This window comes from Manacus vitellinus, unplaced genomic scaffold, assembly GCF_001715985.3.
Source record: "Manacus vitellinus isolate BGI_N305 unplaced genomic scaffold, ASM171598v3 scaffold_22_pilon, whole genome shotgun sequence".
Taxonomy (NCBI): Eukaryota; Metazoa; Chordata; class Aves; order Passeriformes; family Pipridae; genus Manacus; species Manacus vitellinus.
The window spans coordinates 1,124,399-1,143,658 of record NW_021939632.1 but is presented as its reverse complement, the minus strand read 5'-3'; the positions used below and the strand labels follow the sequence as shown (position 1 = coordinate 1,143,658).

The following is a 19,260-nucleotide window of genomic DNA, read 5'->3' as shown; positions in this document are numbered from 1 at the left end:
TCTTGTGCCAAGTTATTTTTATTTATTGATTTTTTAAGTAAAATCAATACAAAATATTGTTCTCTAGAATATTATATTTGCTACTTCAAAGCAAGTGAACAAAAGGCAAAACAGATACTGTGCATCAGTGCATTAAGAAGCTCTTATATTGTTAAAATTACCATGCCACTCCAAGTTTTAGTTGCCATATATGAAACTAGAGATACCACATTTAAGCAATAAGCTGGAAATGAAACGAGAAAAAAAAAAATCCCATTCAATCTTACAGCACGTTACAATAATACAATGGAATCTGCAGTAATACCTGATAACATATGAGAGAGGAGCAGGGAATCAGGCAGGAGCACAAAGCAGTGCAGCCATTAGTGGTGACAGCCTTCAAAAGAGCCCAGCTGTGCAAGATGCACACTGACCCCAGTGGTAAATCCCTGCCTCTTCACAGCTCAAGGAAACAGTTTGGTCACGACATTGAACCTCCCTACTGCTCCCAGTGCTCAGCCAAATGTCTCTGCCCAGCACACCTTGGCACAGCCTGTGCTGCAGAAGTGCAACTACTCACATACCTCCACAGAGCAGCTGTAAGAGCCAGAGAAGCAGAATTTTACAGGTCGCCCTTAAGTTGATCAAAGAGAGCAAAAATCTTTTTCTGACCCCTTTGTGTTACTGCTACATTCACTGCCTGTCAAGTAAGCTTTCACTGGTCACATCCACACTAAATGGAAGGACTCAGAACTACCCTTTCCCAGCAACTGATTTTTTCACTTTATTCCAAAGCAGAGGCTGGATACAAACCAGTACAAGAAACTAAGATGTCAGACAAACAGAACAGTTCTCAGAATACAAACAGTACACCTAAACCATGACATAAATACACTTCTGTATATTCTTGAAACATTTTGACACTCATAGTTGGAATACACTGTGGCAAATACAACCTTTATAAGTGATTAAATATTTAGAATGAGAGGACAGTCCTCCTAATTCTACTCATAACTGTAGATAAATGTCTCTGCTTATCCAAGATAAGATCTAGATGGAAGTTTTCCGTGTCTTCTTATTGTTACATCTTTCACTGTCTTCACTCAAGCGTGTTGCTGAGTAAGCTTTGACTTCAAAATTATTTAATCTGCTTAGGTATCCTTGTGCACTTTGAACTATTCACTGGATTCAACTCACCCTTATATAGTCTCTTTTATCCACTGCCAAAATCTGAGATGGAAGAAAAAAGAATCATCGTACAGACTTCACACTAGTATTTGTTGTTTCTGTCTCATTCAAGCAACTGAAACCTTTCCCTTGACTACCGTAGTCAAATTGAAAGGAGATCAAGAAATTTTTTTGTCTATAACTCCCAGAAAGGGAATTCTCTTCTATGCCAGTGGTAACAGTGGGACAGGACAGGAATTCACCAAACCAGAGCTCCAGAAAATTTATTCCACTATCAGGAAAGTTTGCTTACAAACATTTCTTTGTTAACTCACTTTGATGGTAAATAGTGCTGGGTGATAAATATTTTAACAGTATGTTTTAAGGAAAAAAAAAGTAAAGAAAAAAGGAAAGGTAATAGATTATAGATGAGTGGTACAGAGGTGGGCAAGAGTGTTTTGAGTAGGACTGGAAATGAATGTAAGTCAGTTGAAAGCAGGAAATCATCAGGGAAAAATATATAAGAGTTTGAAGATCAAAAGGATCAAATGCAATTAGACATGGAAATCTTTTCATATATCACATAATCCACCTACTTCATAGTATATAATTGTTCCACTTTCATTAATTACGTTTTTTTTTCCTTTGCACTACATTCACTTTGGTTCTGAAAGTATTCAATAATCACTTTATATTTCTTAAAATTTTACAAATTCTTTTTTTTTTTAATCACTGGAACAACTACCATAACTACTGAGTAATGAGATTAAAAAAGACCTCTCTTCTATCAAATGCATCCCACTGATATCAAATGGAACACTCTCCCAGAATCTAAAGCACAGAGTGATGAAAATTCCCCCTCAAATTGCACAGGTTGTTGACTCCACTCTACCACTGGAAGATTGGCCCAAGAGTGCTCTGCTCTGAAAACTAACAATTTGACTTATCCTTTTACTTTGTAGTTTACATTCATTTCTTTACTCTCATGGCAACACTGTCCTTTAGCATATAAAGCACTGTTTCACCTCATTCTTTTATAAAACAAACCAAGCATTTTTAGGTCTTCTTATGAAATAGCACATCAATCTCCCTGGATCTTTTCAAGGCCTTCCTTTACACTTCTTGAGCAAAGGTAAGCAAAATTGCTCAGAGAATTAAAAGACAAAAAATCATGAAAAGTCTGAAATATCCAGTGGAGATAAACTGTCAGGAGAAAGACACATTAACCCAGATATCTCTTTCTTTCAGGAGATTGATTACTACTTTTGCACCCTTCTGTGCAAAACCATGTCAATTGACTTTCAGATCTCCAGCCACACTGATTTAGTGCAGATGTGAGCAAAGGGCTTATGGCCAACTGTCTTTTCCTATCTTTTTTAACATAGTTTCATACAATTTGCTAGTAAGTATGAAAAAAGAGTGATTTCTCCTTTTCCTACGATTGTTAAGAGAGCAAACCTGCTCTCATACAGGGTGATCATTTAATATGCTGCTCAAAAAAAAAAAAAAAAAAAGCAAGAGAAATGTTATTCAAGACAACTGTGCTGCTCTTACGCATGCAGAAATCTAGCTGGCAAAGCATTTTATCCCAAAAAATTAAAATATTAAGTTAAGGATACAATTTTTTTAACATGACACTTCCGAAATAAAATCTTCTTGGTGAACTGTGTTTTCCCTTTGGCATATTAGAATTTATGTCTTGTAATGATAACACAGAAAAAAAATTATCATGTAAATAAATGAGAAACATGTCAGAAACACAAATCTCTGAGAATCTATTAATTTACAGTGTGTTCTATATATTTTCCTCAGCTAACAATAATAAAATCATTATTTCCAAACTATTTTATTTGAAGGATTAGTGCGTCATTTCCAAGAGGTTTCACAGAATCTTTTAAGTTGCAATAGGTTCATCAAGTCCAACCATTAACCCAACACTGTCAAGTCCACCACTAAACCATGTCCTTAAGTGACACACCCATATGACTATAAATACCTTCAAGGATGGTGACTCAACCTTTTTTTTAGCCTCATTTTGGTCATCATGTCTAACACCAAATAGGTAAATTAAATAGTTTAATGAATCCTGTTCAGTCTGGTATGAATAGGTTATTTTTTGATTATCCATGATCCTCCACAATTAAAGACAGGACACCTAAAGATCTAGTTTCACTAAAATCGTCCATAGGCAATCCTTTTGGAGATGTTAGAGTAACTCCTCTAAACAACCCCTCTCAACAAAGGATTTTTCCACAGTTCAACTGAATAACTATATAAAGTGATATATATATGTCCAGCCACACTTTCATGAAATATTTTCAGGTTAGAGTAATGAAGTGGCAAGTACAACAGAGATGAAATTTGATAGGCCATTTATGTAGTAAACTATGTCTCCATAGCTCTTTAATCAATGTCCTGAATCAATTACCACTCATTATTCTTGATGCATTGTAAGAGAACACATGACCATATATCACTCTCTACGACCATAACATTTTATGCTAATTTAATATATTACCATACATATCATCTCAAGGTTAAAAAGAAAAAAAAGTCTCAAACATTTCTGAGAGAGATATAGCTCAGGAACTGACTTTCGTTTCCATTATTTAAGTAAATGTATAGATTGATAGATGTGCTATCCACTATCCATTTGAAGTACTTTATCAGGTATAAAAGAGTGGAAATGAGGACCAAATTTAGCTGCCAGCATTTGTCATCTACTGTACTCATTTTTTTTTTTTACTCTGCATATTATTTCAACTCATTTCTATACACGAGAACTTTTTGTAGTTTCAGACTATTCTGACAGACCATTCCAGAGGCAAGTACTTTATAGAATAAACTGGCCTACCCTTCCAGTTCATGACATCTAGTTGCACTTGGCAGGAATAGAACTATGATTCACCAGATGATATATCCAATCTTGGTCATATAACACCCCTGAGCTTTAGATGCAACCAGCAAAATTAGCAAAGGACTTTTGGAATCAGGTATCTTCTCACATTTTATCACTTTCTAAGTGAGCTCCAGTCTCCTCATGTAGCCAAATCATAAGAAACTGTGTGTTCGGAATTCCTTTTTTTTTTTTTTTCTGGAACATACTTAATATCTTTATAACTGATTTATCTATCAAACTATCAAATATATGAAAAGTAATAAGGAAAGTAGATATTACTAATTGTGACAAGAAACAAAATAATAAAGCAGGCAGGATATGGATTAAGTGAGGATTTTTTGAGATCAAGAAATATATTTAAAAAGGAAACTTCCCCTCTTAGGGAAGGAGAGGAAACAGAAAAAGATGGAAAAAGAAATGAGTAACAGAGTGCATAATTGTGTCAGGGAGGGGATAGGATTAAGAAAGAGATAGTTAAAGTCTCATGAACACTAATCAAGGCAGAGGAAACAGAGGCAAGAGGAGAAAAACTAGAGAAGTGGGAAAGTTAAAAGAAAAGCAGGGTGACATTTCTTGGTTAGTTTGGTATTAAAAGCATATGGAAATATACACAGAAAACACAGCAAAAATTTGGGAATGCTTCTTGGTAGAACATAACAACAAACCACTAGGATAAATGCAAATACCTGGAAGCTTCAGGCTATTAAGAGATATAGTAAAAAGAAGAGTTAAGAATTGGATTTGAGTAGTTGGGAAGAGTGGGAGAGAAGAGCAATCTGTTCCTCACTGGAACCTGGGTGACCCTGGGTGATTCTGTGTTTCTTCCCGTTCATTTGCTTGTCACATTTTCAAGTTCTAAATTTCCATTTCAATGTAAGGTTCCAAAAATTATTGGAACATTAATATAAGCAAAATCACCCAAATAGACAGCCTTTCCCTGAATATTCAAAACAGTTAAAGATGTTCTTCTTTTTTTGGAATATTATACAAATAGGACATAATTGCAATGAGCTGCAATAACTTTAATGCCAAGCTCATATTTAGATTTTTACTTTCCTATGAGTGTTCACTGCATGATGATTTTAATTTCATCTGAGATACTGAAAAAAAAAATTATGGCACAGCCAAAGCAGATGGCTACTGTAATAAATACCACAGCTGAGAGTCACAGTGAAATTCCACTCATGAGAAATATTATTAATATACAAGTTCCCTTTCTTAACTTGATATCTGCCCTTTTGGGGAGGACTGGTTTTTACACGTCTCAAGGCGTTGGAAACCAAACTTTGGATTTAATTGCTATATTTTTATATACATAATATATAAATTAGCTTAATTGTTTTTAAGCTTCTTGTATGGAAGTCTTACCAACCATTCACTCCAAATGCTCCTAATCTTTTAACAAAATGAATAATTAAGCCTAATAATACATCATGAAATAGCCCAGTTTTTCATGAATGCATTTAACTGAGTTTTTAATATTTTTAACAAAATATGGATATATTGCTAACAGAGATCAACCTTCTTGTATAAGTTTCAAAATATAAAATTATAATGTATATAAATATACTATATATTCAAATTTAAAAACATCTTTGTAGGACCCCTTAGAGGTATGATGCTTTCATGTTACTAGGGGATCTCTCAATGAAAGCTACTGCACAGATGATTTATGTGATCAGAGTAACAACTTTTCTTCATATCACCGAGACTCCAGAACCACAAGTACAGCATGATGGGATCACACATGGGTTGAGACTGAGGCACATGGAAAACCAAGAACCATCACCTCAAAAATAAAACAGATCTAAGTTCTCTAACATTCATACAAAAGCCTGATTTAACTTAAAATTATAAGTACCACTTCAATTTGCTAATTTAAATGTAACTACAGTATATTTATACTATTTCAGGTAAGTTCTTAAACCATTATGGCAACCCCAGCCTTTCTGGATAATTCCAGATTAAGATAACACAACATTTTCCAAGAAAAGACTCTTCACCTTTGACCAGCATTCACAGACATGACCAATATAAAACTCACAACAAAGGGTTGAGACCGATACAGTAAATTAAACTATTTACTCAATCCACTAACTGAAAGAAGCCTCCAAAAAATGTTACATTAGTACCAATCAGCTGCCCTTAACCTCAAAGACATTTTGATGAGCTAAAAGCACAACTGACACCATGTCCTATAAGATCTTCATTATCCTGCTGTACTAGAACTTGCACTGCTGTTAGTGTAGCTGACTAAAGAAGAATCTGAGACAAAAATAAAACAGCGCTGGTATCATGTGCTAGAGAGACACAAAGTCAGCTCTGCCAGCTTAATGTTCTATATCTTACCAAGGACTGGAATCCAAAGGATTAAGGGAAACATTTGGTCTTGATGATCCTTGTGGGTCCCTTCCAACTCAGGATATTCTGTGATTCTGTGAAACAGCCCAATGCAGCTTTACAATGCAAGGACTACATGATACCAGTAAGGACAAGAGCTAGTGGGTCCATTGCAGCTGCAAGGTATCTAAATGGATAAATAAATAAGCAATCAAGGGCTATAACATCTTATGTTACTAACTGATACAGCATGAAAGCCAGAATAGCTTTGCCACATGTAAACCTCTCCCAGGCTAATCTCATCATAGGTACAGACTCTTCCTACTAACCCTCCTCCAAGGTAAGTTTAGAAACAGGTGAGGTTTTTTGCAAGAATGAACCATATGAAGTCATAAATCCTCCATCAGAACTTGAATGGGAGTTCGAGTTGTTGAGCAGACTTTGTTAGATCTCAGTTGCAGACACAGCCATCCCCAGGGGAAAGTACAGAGACAAGGAATTATGATAGGAAAGGCTGAGATTCAGATGTGCATCAGTTACTCATTCCCTTTACTCTGTGAGCCCAGCCATCACAGGTAGTGAAGATCACAGAAGGATGCAAAGGCCACCTTCACCTTCTAATTTCTCTTTGAACATAAATCCCAATGGGAGAAAAGCTGATGTGAGTAGGAGTGGCACCAAACCAAACCTAGCTCTCCTTGAGGGAGGAGAAGCAGAGGAATAAACTTGCTGACACTCCCCTATGCAGCCTCTTAATCTTAAAACATGTTAAACACAGCACGTTCATATACATGTCAGCTAAAACAATGAAGGAAGGCTCATAAACAAAACCATGGACAGATGAAGTTGACAGTGACAAGAACTTGAATCAATTCTTGTCTCAGCATCCACAAAAGCAGCTGAAGGTCACATTCAGGAAGTTTCCACTGGAGGAAAACATAGTTTTAAAATATCTTGAAGATAATGAAGATGGCAATTAGAACCACTATAAGCTGACAGTGCACCAGGGCCAAGTGAATTGCACTCAAAATGCTACAGAAAATAACAATGACAGAAGCAAGTTGTCAGAAATCTCTGTTACAACTGTCCCTAAAGAGAGAGAGCACCATGAGAAGCAAGATGACTAATGTTCACAAAGGTGTAAACAACCTACAGCTCTAAAGGCCAACTCAAAGCACAGACAAACTGCTGAAAACATTGATAAATCTATCCTCTACAAGATCCTGCTGAAAATCTTTGTTCCTTGTTCATCATCCACCTGGCTGATGCTGTCACACTACAGAGATGACTTTATTACATTTGTGTGATAGGTGGGCAAGGGATGATCCAAAAGTCCATTTTAAAGACAATGGAAAAAGTTCCATTGACTTTAATAGCATTTTCATCAAGTTCAGAAGCGATAAGCACTTTAGGAGCCTGCTAGATAACGGTTGCTGCTTAAATATAATGATATTTCCTTCACAGTGAAAGTGAAAGATTGTGGAAGAAAATTAAATTCTGATGTGCTTGGACTGGTTCTCTGAGATGTGACAAGTAGCTCTGGAGCTCCCGGGGCACAAAATATCTTCCAGCTTCAAGATCCTTTTTGTACATGCATTTGGGAAGAGTAGATATTCTCTGTGGGACAGTTTTTAAACATGTTTACTCATGTTTGGACCGCTGCTACAGGTTGTCCTTACCACAGGTACTACACTTGAACTTATCTTTGGAGCGATCAATATTTTCCAAAAAGGTGTCCGGATTTTAAGATTTCAACCTCCTTTTTTTCTGGTTACGAAAACAAGCAAACAAAAACCAAAGCAGCTAACACTTTCCCTGCTCCCCCTCAAGAAATTTGAGTAAATGCACAGTACAAAAATTCTCTCCTTCAAGACTAAAAACATTTATTAAGAATGTTACAGTCACATTTTTAGATTGTGCATTAAAATTCTTCAGACCAGGAACTTGGAATTTAGAATTAAAAAGAAGCTTCAAGTCTTACCCACTGATCTGATTTTTTTTAAGTCACTACTTTTTTCCAACTTGTCTATTTTAAGTAAAATTTAATTATTATTCGATGTGCACTACTGATAGAACTATGCAGAATAACTGAAAAGCATTTATTTTCCCCCCTCTCACATTTTAGAGTAATCGGTTTCAAACAGGTTAGCCAGCCTGTTTGACTATTTAATCATAACAGAAAGTGATATTGAACCTTCAGTCAAAGTTTACATTTTCCTTTCATCTGATTTTCCTCATTTTTGCAGCATGGAAACAATTCAGAACTTCTTCCTACCAAACATGACCACTGCAGTGAGAACTGTACCCATTCATGTATATGTAGAGGAAAAAGATGAAATTTCTAATACACACAAAGGTATGGAAACATTTGAAAATAAGAATCTAAGTGAACATAAAAAAAAAAAGTTAAATAAAACTATTGAAAATGTTTTAAGGAATATTTGGCACCTTATGAAACTGTACATTTGGGTAGACATTTGCTGTTTGTTCTCCTTCTTGGGAACAGTTCCAAAAATATCAAAGTTTTTTTTTTTTTAATCTTTGGAATCTTTATCACAAGGGGGAATACTGCTCATGTGATCATACCGACTCACACACTCAACCAAGTTGAGAGGATTTCAGGAAGTCATCAGCTGAACTTCCTGCACAAAGCAGGATCAACACTGAATCCAGGCTAGGTGTCCGATGGCTTGCTCCAACCAGGTCCTGAAAGTGCCTCTCTGGGCAAAGTCTAATTATGCTTGATTGCATTTTACCAATGAAATAAGATCTGCAGATAAAGTTTTGGAGTTTCGGTTTCAAGGTAGCATCACTGACAGACTTCAGTCAACAGATGTACTACAAAAAGTATAAGACTGGAGAAGTATTAACCCTTTCTGTTTGCACTTTGTGTTGTTATTTACTGATAGGATATTTTAAAACAAATATTTCAATCTATATTTACTTAAATACAAGCATATATATGTATCTTTAAATATATCCTTATATACCATCCCTGCCCCATCCCTGGAAGTGTTCAAGGCCAGGCTGGATGGGGTCCTGAGCAACCTATTCTAGTGGAAGGCATCCCTGCCCATAGCAGGGGGTTGGAACAAGACGATCTTTAAGGTTCCTTCCAACCCAAACATTCTATGATTCTATGACACAATAAACGTGAAAAACATCATGGCTACTCTACAAAGATATTCAGTTCATTTTTTTCTAAAGATATTCAAAAAAACAAACTTAAACCACATGCTAGCACATCAGTCAATATTGTGGAATAACTTTGCCTCTCAATTTCTATAATAAGTCAAAACCAAGATACTTTAAAAGATGAGAACTTTAGGCTTCTAGACTGTGCTTCAGCATTCTATTTCATATATGAAATGCATCTGAAAAGATTTTCTAGCAAATGTTGTTGCATTTAGGAAAAAAACCCAAACAAACCAGAAACTCACTAAGTCATCCTTAATTTGTAAATCTAATTCATAACACTGCAGCCAAAGAAAGATGTTAATTAATACTAGTATAAAATTCATGATCACTAACAATATATATTATTTTGGCTGCAAGACTAAAATTCTGAATGTGTGATCAATGACTATTTTAAGATTAAGTGACCATTTGGGATTATATTCATCAATACTAATGGTATCTTATTTAAAAGTTTAATGAGAAAGCTATAATGCATATCACACTTCTCAGTAAGATACATTATCATTGAATTTCAGATAGAGGATATTATGAAAAATGAAATAAAAGCAAAAAAACTCCATTCTTTAAAATGGATTTTCTAAGTGTGCTGAACACATGAACTGGACTGTAGGCATTTGTTTTAAGTAATTCAATCTTGTTTCTTTTCAGTCCATATAGAAAGAGTATGTCTTTAAGTTAGACCTGCAGATATCCTGATACCTACATCATATAAAACATACATGGCATTTCAGTAAAATGTTATAACACAATGGGTCAGTCAAGTCCATGAAGTGATTTTGCTCCTCAGAAGTCATTTATTCCTGGTATTTGATGTGAGCCAGCTCTTGTATTTGAGAAATCAATAAATGTAGCAGCTGAAGTAACAATGATTCATGCTCAGGGTAAAACCTGTCAAAACTGAGAGATGTGTAAAATATTCTTTTAGTCCATATTTTTTGGTAGCAAGGAAGGGAATTACTATTTCTTGGGAACATGGAACAAAGAATCATTAAAAACAGGTGGGTGTATCAGTTGACTCTAGTTGTTTGTGGTGAACTCTGGCAGATTTCAATCCAAATTAAAGCTCTGTTCAGCTTTTCCAGCCTTTAACAGCTACTGATACAGTCTCCAATTAGGACTCCTAACAGTCCTGTTATTTATTCAGGCTGTCCTTAGTTGTTTTTTTTTTATCAAAACAGCCCCTTATTGTTTTCATTCAGCATTGCTGAGGGAGACTTATTTTCACATATCTTTGATAAAAATATCATTAGTACCCCATCTTCTACGAAGCCTCAAACATTACACCGTATAACTAGCTTTCAGTTGTACACTATTTCTGGTAACAATCATTAGTATACACAAGATAAGTGGAATTAAAAAACAAACAAATAAATACCTTTTAAATACAACTCTTTTCTGTCCATGGGCTGTGATGGACAAACTCTTCACTTACAATGGACATTTCTGGGACATAGCTACATATTATCAATGCACAAGAGAGGAACAGGGATGTCAAAGGGTTGGCAGTTTCACAGCAGAAGCTGGAACTTATACTGTATGAAATAAATAGTTCATGGATTAATGGAGCTGCTGACTTAAATAGTGTAATAATGCCTGTTTCTATAGCATTAGCACAGTGGGATTCCAGTCCCTTTGGATTATTATATGATGTAGGAATACAACCATGCAAAAATCAGAGTTAAGACTGAGTTTCTAAACTGCTGCATCTCAGAAACTCAGCTGGACACCATCTAAGTCCTACCGAAATAACAGTACTCATGCTTGATAAGAATGACAATATTATTGAAAATAAATACTTTTTCTGTCAATAAACATTTTGTTTGAAAAGCTAAATACCCTAGAATCCATTTTTACTGAACAACAGAAAAGTACAATTTTCTTTTCTCAATACTGTCTTTGAATAAGAACTTGAAACATGAAATCTGATTTTTTACCTCTGGCAACTCTGAAAAGGAAAAAAACCCATATTCTCTCTACATTAGAATTACTTATTTTGTTTACTTATAAAAAATGAGTTTGAACAGCAATCCGGTAAGAACAAAATGGAATAGAAAAACTCAGTAAGTTATATGAAAAGCAGCAACACCCTGTCTCATGTGGTTTACTATGATTTTTTTTTTAACTGCTACACAAGGTAGAACTTGCATATATGAATCAACATAGAAAAAGCAGGAAGTGGATAAATATGGACAGGTATGTGACATGATAGCTACTATATCAGAATTTAAAAAAAAAACAGTGGAAGCACCCAAACAGTACTCCAGTTTCTCACCTTTCTAGTTCAGAATTTTTTTTAAAATGATGTAACTGTGACAGTTCAAACCCTGTTCTGTTGGTGACCACAGTAAAACCCTGGCAGTGCACAGTCCCAAAATCCCACCACAAATACACCAAAAATTCATACACAATAATGCATATAGAAAGATAAATAATGCACAGGATATGCAGATATTCCAGGTGTAACTTCGAATAAGTAGTAAGGTAGTAATCTGTCTGATGAACTGAATGCAAGTACTTCCAGGACTGCAACTCAACAGAGATTAAATGTGAAGTCTGTTTATCAGACAAATGCTAAACAAACATCATTGTCCACGATTCTCAGCATGAAATATGCTCTTTCTATTTTCCCCATCTTCTATTTATGGGGACTGGTGGTTATTATGTTTTGCCAATAATTTTGATAAAATCCTGGATAGAAGTGGGATACTGTGTTCACATGAATAGTCACTCCTATGGGATAATCCATTATAGTATGTAGTGGCACAAAATTCATTTTACCAGGTTTTACTACAAAGTACATCATCTCCTCAGGTAAAGACCTTGGCTTTTTATATCTTTAAAATGCCTTGCATATCTGAGGAGCTATAAAAAATAAAGTCAAGTATATGTAAAAGATGAGTAGTATGCCAAGGTAACCTACAGCCCAGCTGTTATGTTACCACATTCTAATCTGACCACCTAAAACTTCAACTCAAAGTAAAACAACAGCCTTTAAAAGGGGGAAATTTGAGCAGCCTGCTTCCATGAATTGCTCAACAGCTGACCTTTTGAGCACCCAATCTTGTCATACCTAAGAGAGGAATAAAATATGTCACAAAAACATATTTGCAAGAAGTAATTTCACATTTTGGGGGTGTAACTCACTTTAAAATTCCCTTCTTATTTTTTTTCCCTCTCACTACACTAAAGCTGCTAAAAAATGGTTATTTGTGTTCTTGACAACAGATAAAGATAAATGGGAAAGTCATGTCTGGATCAGACTTCAATTTACGATCCCATAAGATCAGGAGTATACACATGCATGTTTGCCTCTGGACTCATCTCAGAATGAACAAATGAAAGATTACCCTGAGAACCCACAGAAATACACATGAAAAACAGGTTTATCTAAAGCAGCATGCATTTATGGAGGAAATAGTTGATAGCATGAATTTTGTATCAGATCTTTACTTCATAGAGAGAGCTACATAAAATACTGTTGGTTTAAAAAGTCTTTTGTTATTCTTTTGTATGAAATAATCTTGGTGAGAAAATATTGTTTCCATGGGTTAGATGACAGATTTCATTTCATCTTTGTCATTTAAGTCTCCAACCCTTAGCTGGTACTCCAGATAATGCTCCTCAAAGCCAGACTTTCATAAGCGCTGTATATACTATCCTGTTGAAAACATCTGCACACATTAAAACCAGTGTCATGATAATACGACATAATACCAGGTGGTTGATGTCTTTATCCTTTAACTTTTGCTGAACAAAAATTCAATAATGAATTTCACTGACCGAGAGGTTTACTGACAATTGGACATTTAGTTTCCACCTAATTGGTAGAGAGATAATCTCCTACTGCAGAACAGATGATCATAATTTAAGACTTCATTGAATTTTGCCCCTCATGGATTCTTCTAATCTGCAGACAAACTCCTGAAGATCCCTTCAGTGCACTCGAGTAAGCCAGTACCACAAGCAAGCTCTAAAAGCTTGATGAGAATGTCACTTGTTGCTGTTTGTCCTTTACTTGCTGTAGACTGTGGTCAGTATTCCCTATCATTACCCTCTAAAAATAGACATTACAGCAGCAAAGTGATTAGCACACAGTAGAGAAGTAACTTGGGGTTTCTTTGCTTTAAACACTCTATTGGACTCTCATTTTTACTTCAATACATTAAACTAAAAATACTCAGATACGCTTTTGAAATATTTTTCACTCCTACTGAATGAGTGATGGTAAGATCTAAAATTATTTTTCTCCCACCTTTCTGAAAAGGATTTGGGTTCCTCTTCATCCTGATCTTACCATAAGAATTATTAGAAGCTATTTTCATGGTGCATTAAGCTAAATGCATTGTTTCATTAGAACTCTCTAGCTAAAAAAGAGATTACAGTTTGAAGCCCTAATTCAGGGAAAGATTTCCTTTTTTAGACAGTATATAATATGCTTGCACTTCTAAACTAGAGCTGAACTTTAAACTGTGTTTAAGTACATTTCTGAACCAAGAGCTAAAAAAACTCTCACATAATTAATCTTGTTGAATTACTTGAAAACAGAAATGATGCATTATTAATAGAAAAGAGAATAAAGTAGGAAAAAAATCTTGAAATTTGGTATTCAAAAGGGATTTGAAAGCAGGGAGAAGGAAAGTACAGTTTGTAGGAAAAAAAGTCACAAAATCACAAGGAAGGGCTATTAAATCAAATGAAGAAAAAGAGGATCTGATCTCATCTACTTCATTTGCTCTTCTGTGGCACATTGTACTCTACAAAGAGCATGGGGAGAAAATGCCCAGGATGTCTGAGCAAAAAACTCACTAATATCTGAATAAAACTTACTTTCATTTCATGTGGAGTCCATGAACAACTTGCAAGGTATAACCTGCTAAGGGACATGGAAATTTCCCAATGGTAAAAGAATTTCAAAGGATATCAGTGCTCACTGTTCTGCAAGTTTCAGCCCCATTCTTTATCACTGATGCAAGAACAGAGTGTCTGATTTCCACTTTCTAATCAAAACATAAATCAGGTTTTGGTAGTTGTGAATAACACCACTAGAAGAGTGAGAAAAATTTTAAATGTCATTTTAGCACAGTCCTTATTGAAAGCAACAGTGAAATAACCTTTCCTCTTGAAATCTCAACAGGCTTAGTTACTCTGTCTCTCAGAGAGTCACATTCTTTGCTCACACCTTGACAGTTTTCAAAGGAAAATAAAAAAGATATAGCAGTGCAAAACTGTCCTCTCTCACATACAATATGTATAATAATTTCCCTGGTGCTGTGTTCCCACTGTCCCAGAAGAATCAGGATGGCACAATATTCAACAAGAATTTCTCAAATTAGATCCTACTTAGTGATCTGTTGCCTTCAAAAATGAGACTTTTTCCAGTGATGTTCACCAAATTATGGCAAGCAACAGAAGGAAAGAACATTATACACTACACACAGCTGATCCATGGAAGTTTTGGCGAAGTCAAAAAACTCAGAGAATTGATGAAAGCATTTCAGAAGTGTGGAGAACTATGGAGTACTGCAGAAAAGAGCACACAGAAAGTACCTCCACAATTGCCACAGCCTTACAGAAAACTCCTGATAGTCACAGGGATTATGCCAGCAATGCCAGCTTGGGTTCTGTGACGTGCTATGATGGAGATGGAGGGAACCCAATATCCAGAAATCAATTTACACCACCTTGAATTCCTTAGCAGAAGAATTTTCTTCCATATTATTTTTATAGAGTTATACTAAAACAGCTGCTATGCCACATGAAATGCTTTTCTTCCTTCTATTAAGCACGATTTAAATGATTCATTCAATTATTACTTTTGTATTCAAAGATGGCTTATTTTCATGCAGATTTATGTTCCGTTATGCGTAGAGGACATTCTTAATTGTGCTGAAACAACTGCAAATTTAATTAAAGTTTGCCATTCCAAGCATAAAATAGATTAAAGAAAATGCTGACAACAGTAAAATAAATATTCAACTATTTAATTTAACTCAACATTTATTTTTAATCCAAACATCAAAATAACCTTGTTTCTAATTACAATTTCATGACAAAATGTCTGAAGAGCATTTGTCTCTATTTTCCTCCAATCTGTTCAGCAGAAACACACTAGCTTATTTATAAAACTGTTGATTAATAAATCTGTTCCAGCTGTATTACTGTATGTTACAAAGAGCACAGTCTGATGTATGTAAACAACTATTATAATTTTAACATCCCAAACTCTTGAGAGTCTGCAAAAGCAGAAATCCCATCAAATACATTACAGGGCAATTATAGACCTAAATCTTAACAAAGAAGGGAAAATAAGGGTCAAACATAAGTAGTAAAGTCCAGAGGTCTGTGGCAATCTATAGCAGATGGTGAGATCAATTAAATGCCTACCATAAGTTATGTGTGGTTCCTTGAACTGGATATTAATAGAGTCAACCCTGTGTTGTAACACATGACGACAAGCAACTCCTCAGTTTCATAAAAAGTTACACTCAAAAGAGGTATGAAGAAGGAATTCAGCCTGATCCTAATGAAACTAATTTAAAACTCTCCAATTACATTATGCTGTTTAGTATTGATTTTAATTTTATAGTCAATAAATTTAATAAATTATAGTTAACAGCTGAGGGAACAAGTAAGGTAGACAGGTTGATTTCCCTTCATCCCTACTCAGTAAGTCTGTCTCTGACTGACAAAGAAAAAATTGAGAAGGCCCAAGAAGTATGAACACTAACTTAACCCTTCGTGTTATTTGGAAGTATTAGTTATGAAAAAATATAAAGGCTTCCCAAGGCATTGCATACCTTTTCTCCAACAGATTTAGAGCAAACAGAAGTGCCTTACTAGCCCAAGAAATATCCCAAGAAACAGAAAATTTGGAAGAAAAAAAGGGTTTTTACCAAATATTCACAATAATATTTTTTTTGCAACTTCTGAATGAATTGGCTCACACGATTTTTGTTTATTTTTCCTTTCACCTTAAGCAACACATTCTTCTCAGGAGCTAAGAGACTTCAGTGGTATTATTTACATCTGAGTGACAACATCCAGCTATTACAAATTTTAGCACCATCACCAGCACTTCTAGAAGACACAAAAACCACAGTATGTGTCTGGTTTGAAAGCCATGAGCCCAGCTGAAGTAGTCAAGAGAAAGCAACACAAGCCTCATTCAAAGCCATGAGGATTACCACCACAAACTGCTTGTTTGCCTGCTCATTTCTCATTTTAATTACTTCTTGTCAATATGCATGAGCAAAGGAAATGGTCAGACGGAAAACGTAAATGCTGCAAACCTCTTTCCTCTATGTAACTCGACTGCAAAAGGATGGAAAAATTTCTTTTTTTTGCAACAAAATCAAAAATGAAATATAGAAAGGGAGTTCTACTGCAAAGGGAGGGAGAGATCCAGCAAGCATTGAGAGCTATCTGCATGTCAAACACTCAGAAGTTTTGACAGAACAAATGAGGAATTTAAGCAATTATGAGGGATTATTAAACTCTTTCACAAAATAAGAACCAATCAAAAGGGGAAACAGCAAGAAGCAAGTATACTTCAGACAGGAATCAAATTGGAGCTCTTTATCACAAAAACAGTGAACTAAACAACAGCAGCTCTTTCCTAATGATATATGCATACTGTAAAAAGAGCTTCATCTGGAATTCCCTAAAATTGGTACATGAAAACCCTACTTGAATACAAGTAATAATACAAAGTGAACAAATCACTTTACAACATCTTTAGAACAAACAAAACAACCCAACTTGTTTGAATAATCAGAGTCCACCAAGCCAGAACCATTCATTCATGAAAAACAGTTCATATTTTAATAGCACTTTTTTATACAAACATCAATATGCAGAGAAGAAATTCATAAAACTATTTTTTTTGTGTGTTCAAAGATTTATTTTAGAAAACGCTACATGGTATTATTGATCAGAACTCTTTTTGACAACATAATAGCCTATAAAATCTCTAAATACTATAAGAAACAAAGAATATACTGCATTATATAGACTTTCAGACTATCAGGCTTCAGACTACTGAAGCCAACAATAAAACTTTCATGACATGAATCAGTCTAGATTTATTTTTTTTAGTATAGTCCATAAATGACCTGTACAGCTGCTTAAAACAGAAGAAACATCAAAAGATGGGCTTTCACATAAACAGCAAACAGAGCAGTTTAAGTGTCATGAAAGCTCTACTGCAAAAACCAGCAAGGCCCTTCAGAGGAACCATGGCAATTTACCTCCCCTGAGAACCTTGCAATACTTCCCTACATACTCCAATACAAACTTCCCCATCATTGCATCAGAAGGTTTTGGGAAGAGAAATATAGTACATAAATCCTATTTTATTAAGTGGGATCACAGATGAAACACAGAAAACAATGGTTTCAGAGTTTTAATTTAGAGGCTTTTTGATTAATAATAGTTGACTTACCTGTTTAACATCATAAGCAAGAAGAACAAATCTTAAGTCTGGTGAAACAGAGTATCTTGATGCTTTGAATGTTACCTGCAATGAAGTAACAATAAAAGTGAGTTTGCTATAGGAAATTTTTTTCCCAAATTGTCTTACAACTCACTTAAGACTTTCCCATTTGTAAGAGAGATTTGGTTTAGAACACTGACGTAATTTTCACAAAAGAAGGACTCAAATAATTCTTAGCCTAATTAGCTGGTATCACTACAGCGGCAACAGATGAATCTGGCTTCAACACTAAATACTAATTAAGAAGCTGATGAGTTTTTTATCATTACTACAAGCACTAAACTCAAGGATAACAACTATAACCAATTCATCTATAGAGGATGAAGGCAGACACTTTGGTTGGTATGTACTTCAGGAATGATTATAAGAGAGATTCATAACTAGGTTAAGCCTTAAAGATAACACACAAGAAAAAGAATAGCTGTACAACATGTCCCTATTGCTTTTCTTTTAACACCACATACATAAACATTTTGCAAGACAACTCGCACTAAAGCAAAAATCTTTCTTATAAGAAAAAAAGTTCTTAGCAGAAAGCAAAGTGAAACATAAGCTAGCACCATAAAACTAATAATGCTTTACATCTACCCAGGACTACATGACACCCAATTGAATTCAAGGCTGTAATTTAATCAAGGGGTAATGCTGTTGTCAGAAATAATTTAATGCATCTAATGCATGAGAAAGATAAGAATGTGCTTTAAAGGGCACTGAAGGAAATAATTTTAAATTAATCTCAAGACATCTATTTGCAGAAGGAAAGAAAAAAGGAGATGTGAAAAATCTAGATAAGAATTGAAAAAGTAGGACAGAAAAAAATAACTGAACCACAAAGGTGCAAGATGAAAACAAATAAATGAATAGCTATGCAGAACAACTTCTATCCACTATTCAAAGGAAGACTTTCCCTTATTTTATTTCTTAAGCATTTGTTCTGCTTAATCTAATCCCACAGCTAAACTAATGAATTCAATGGGGGTTTAAGGTACCCAAAGCAGAAGTCACAAACTAATACATTCAGAGTAGCTAAGGAGTAATTTACAACAACAACAAAATCTTCCAATCAAGTGAAAAGATGCTACGTTTTGATATACAGATTAAACTCAGACTCCCAGGTATTAGAATCAAACTATCCAAAGACATCAAAGGGAAAAAATTAGTTTTGAAGATAAACGGTATTAGTTTG

At 34.9% G+C, this 19,260-nt stretch overlaps 1 protein-coding gene across 1 annotated transcript in view; it reads right to left on the bottom strand.

Moving 5' to 3' along the window:
- The window catches only part of DPP10 (dipeptidyl peptidase like 10), a 213,218-nt gene that overhangs the window by 108,957 nt on the left and 85,001 nt on the right, over positions 1-19,260 (bottom strand). The window contains exon 4 of the mRNA XM_008922956.2: positions 18,024-18,098. Within this exon, the coding sequence (XP_008921204.1) occupies positions 18,024-18,098 (75 nt within the window). The remainder of the gene's footprint in view (positions 1-18,023; positions 18,099-19,260) is intronic.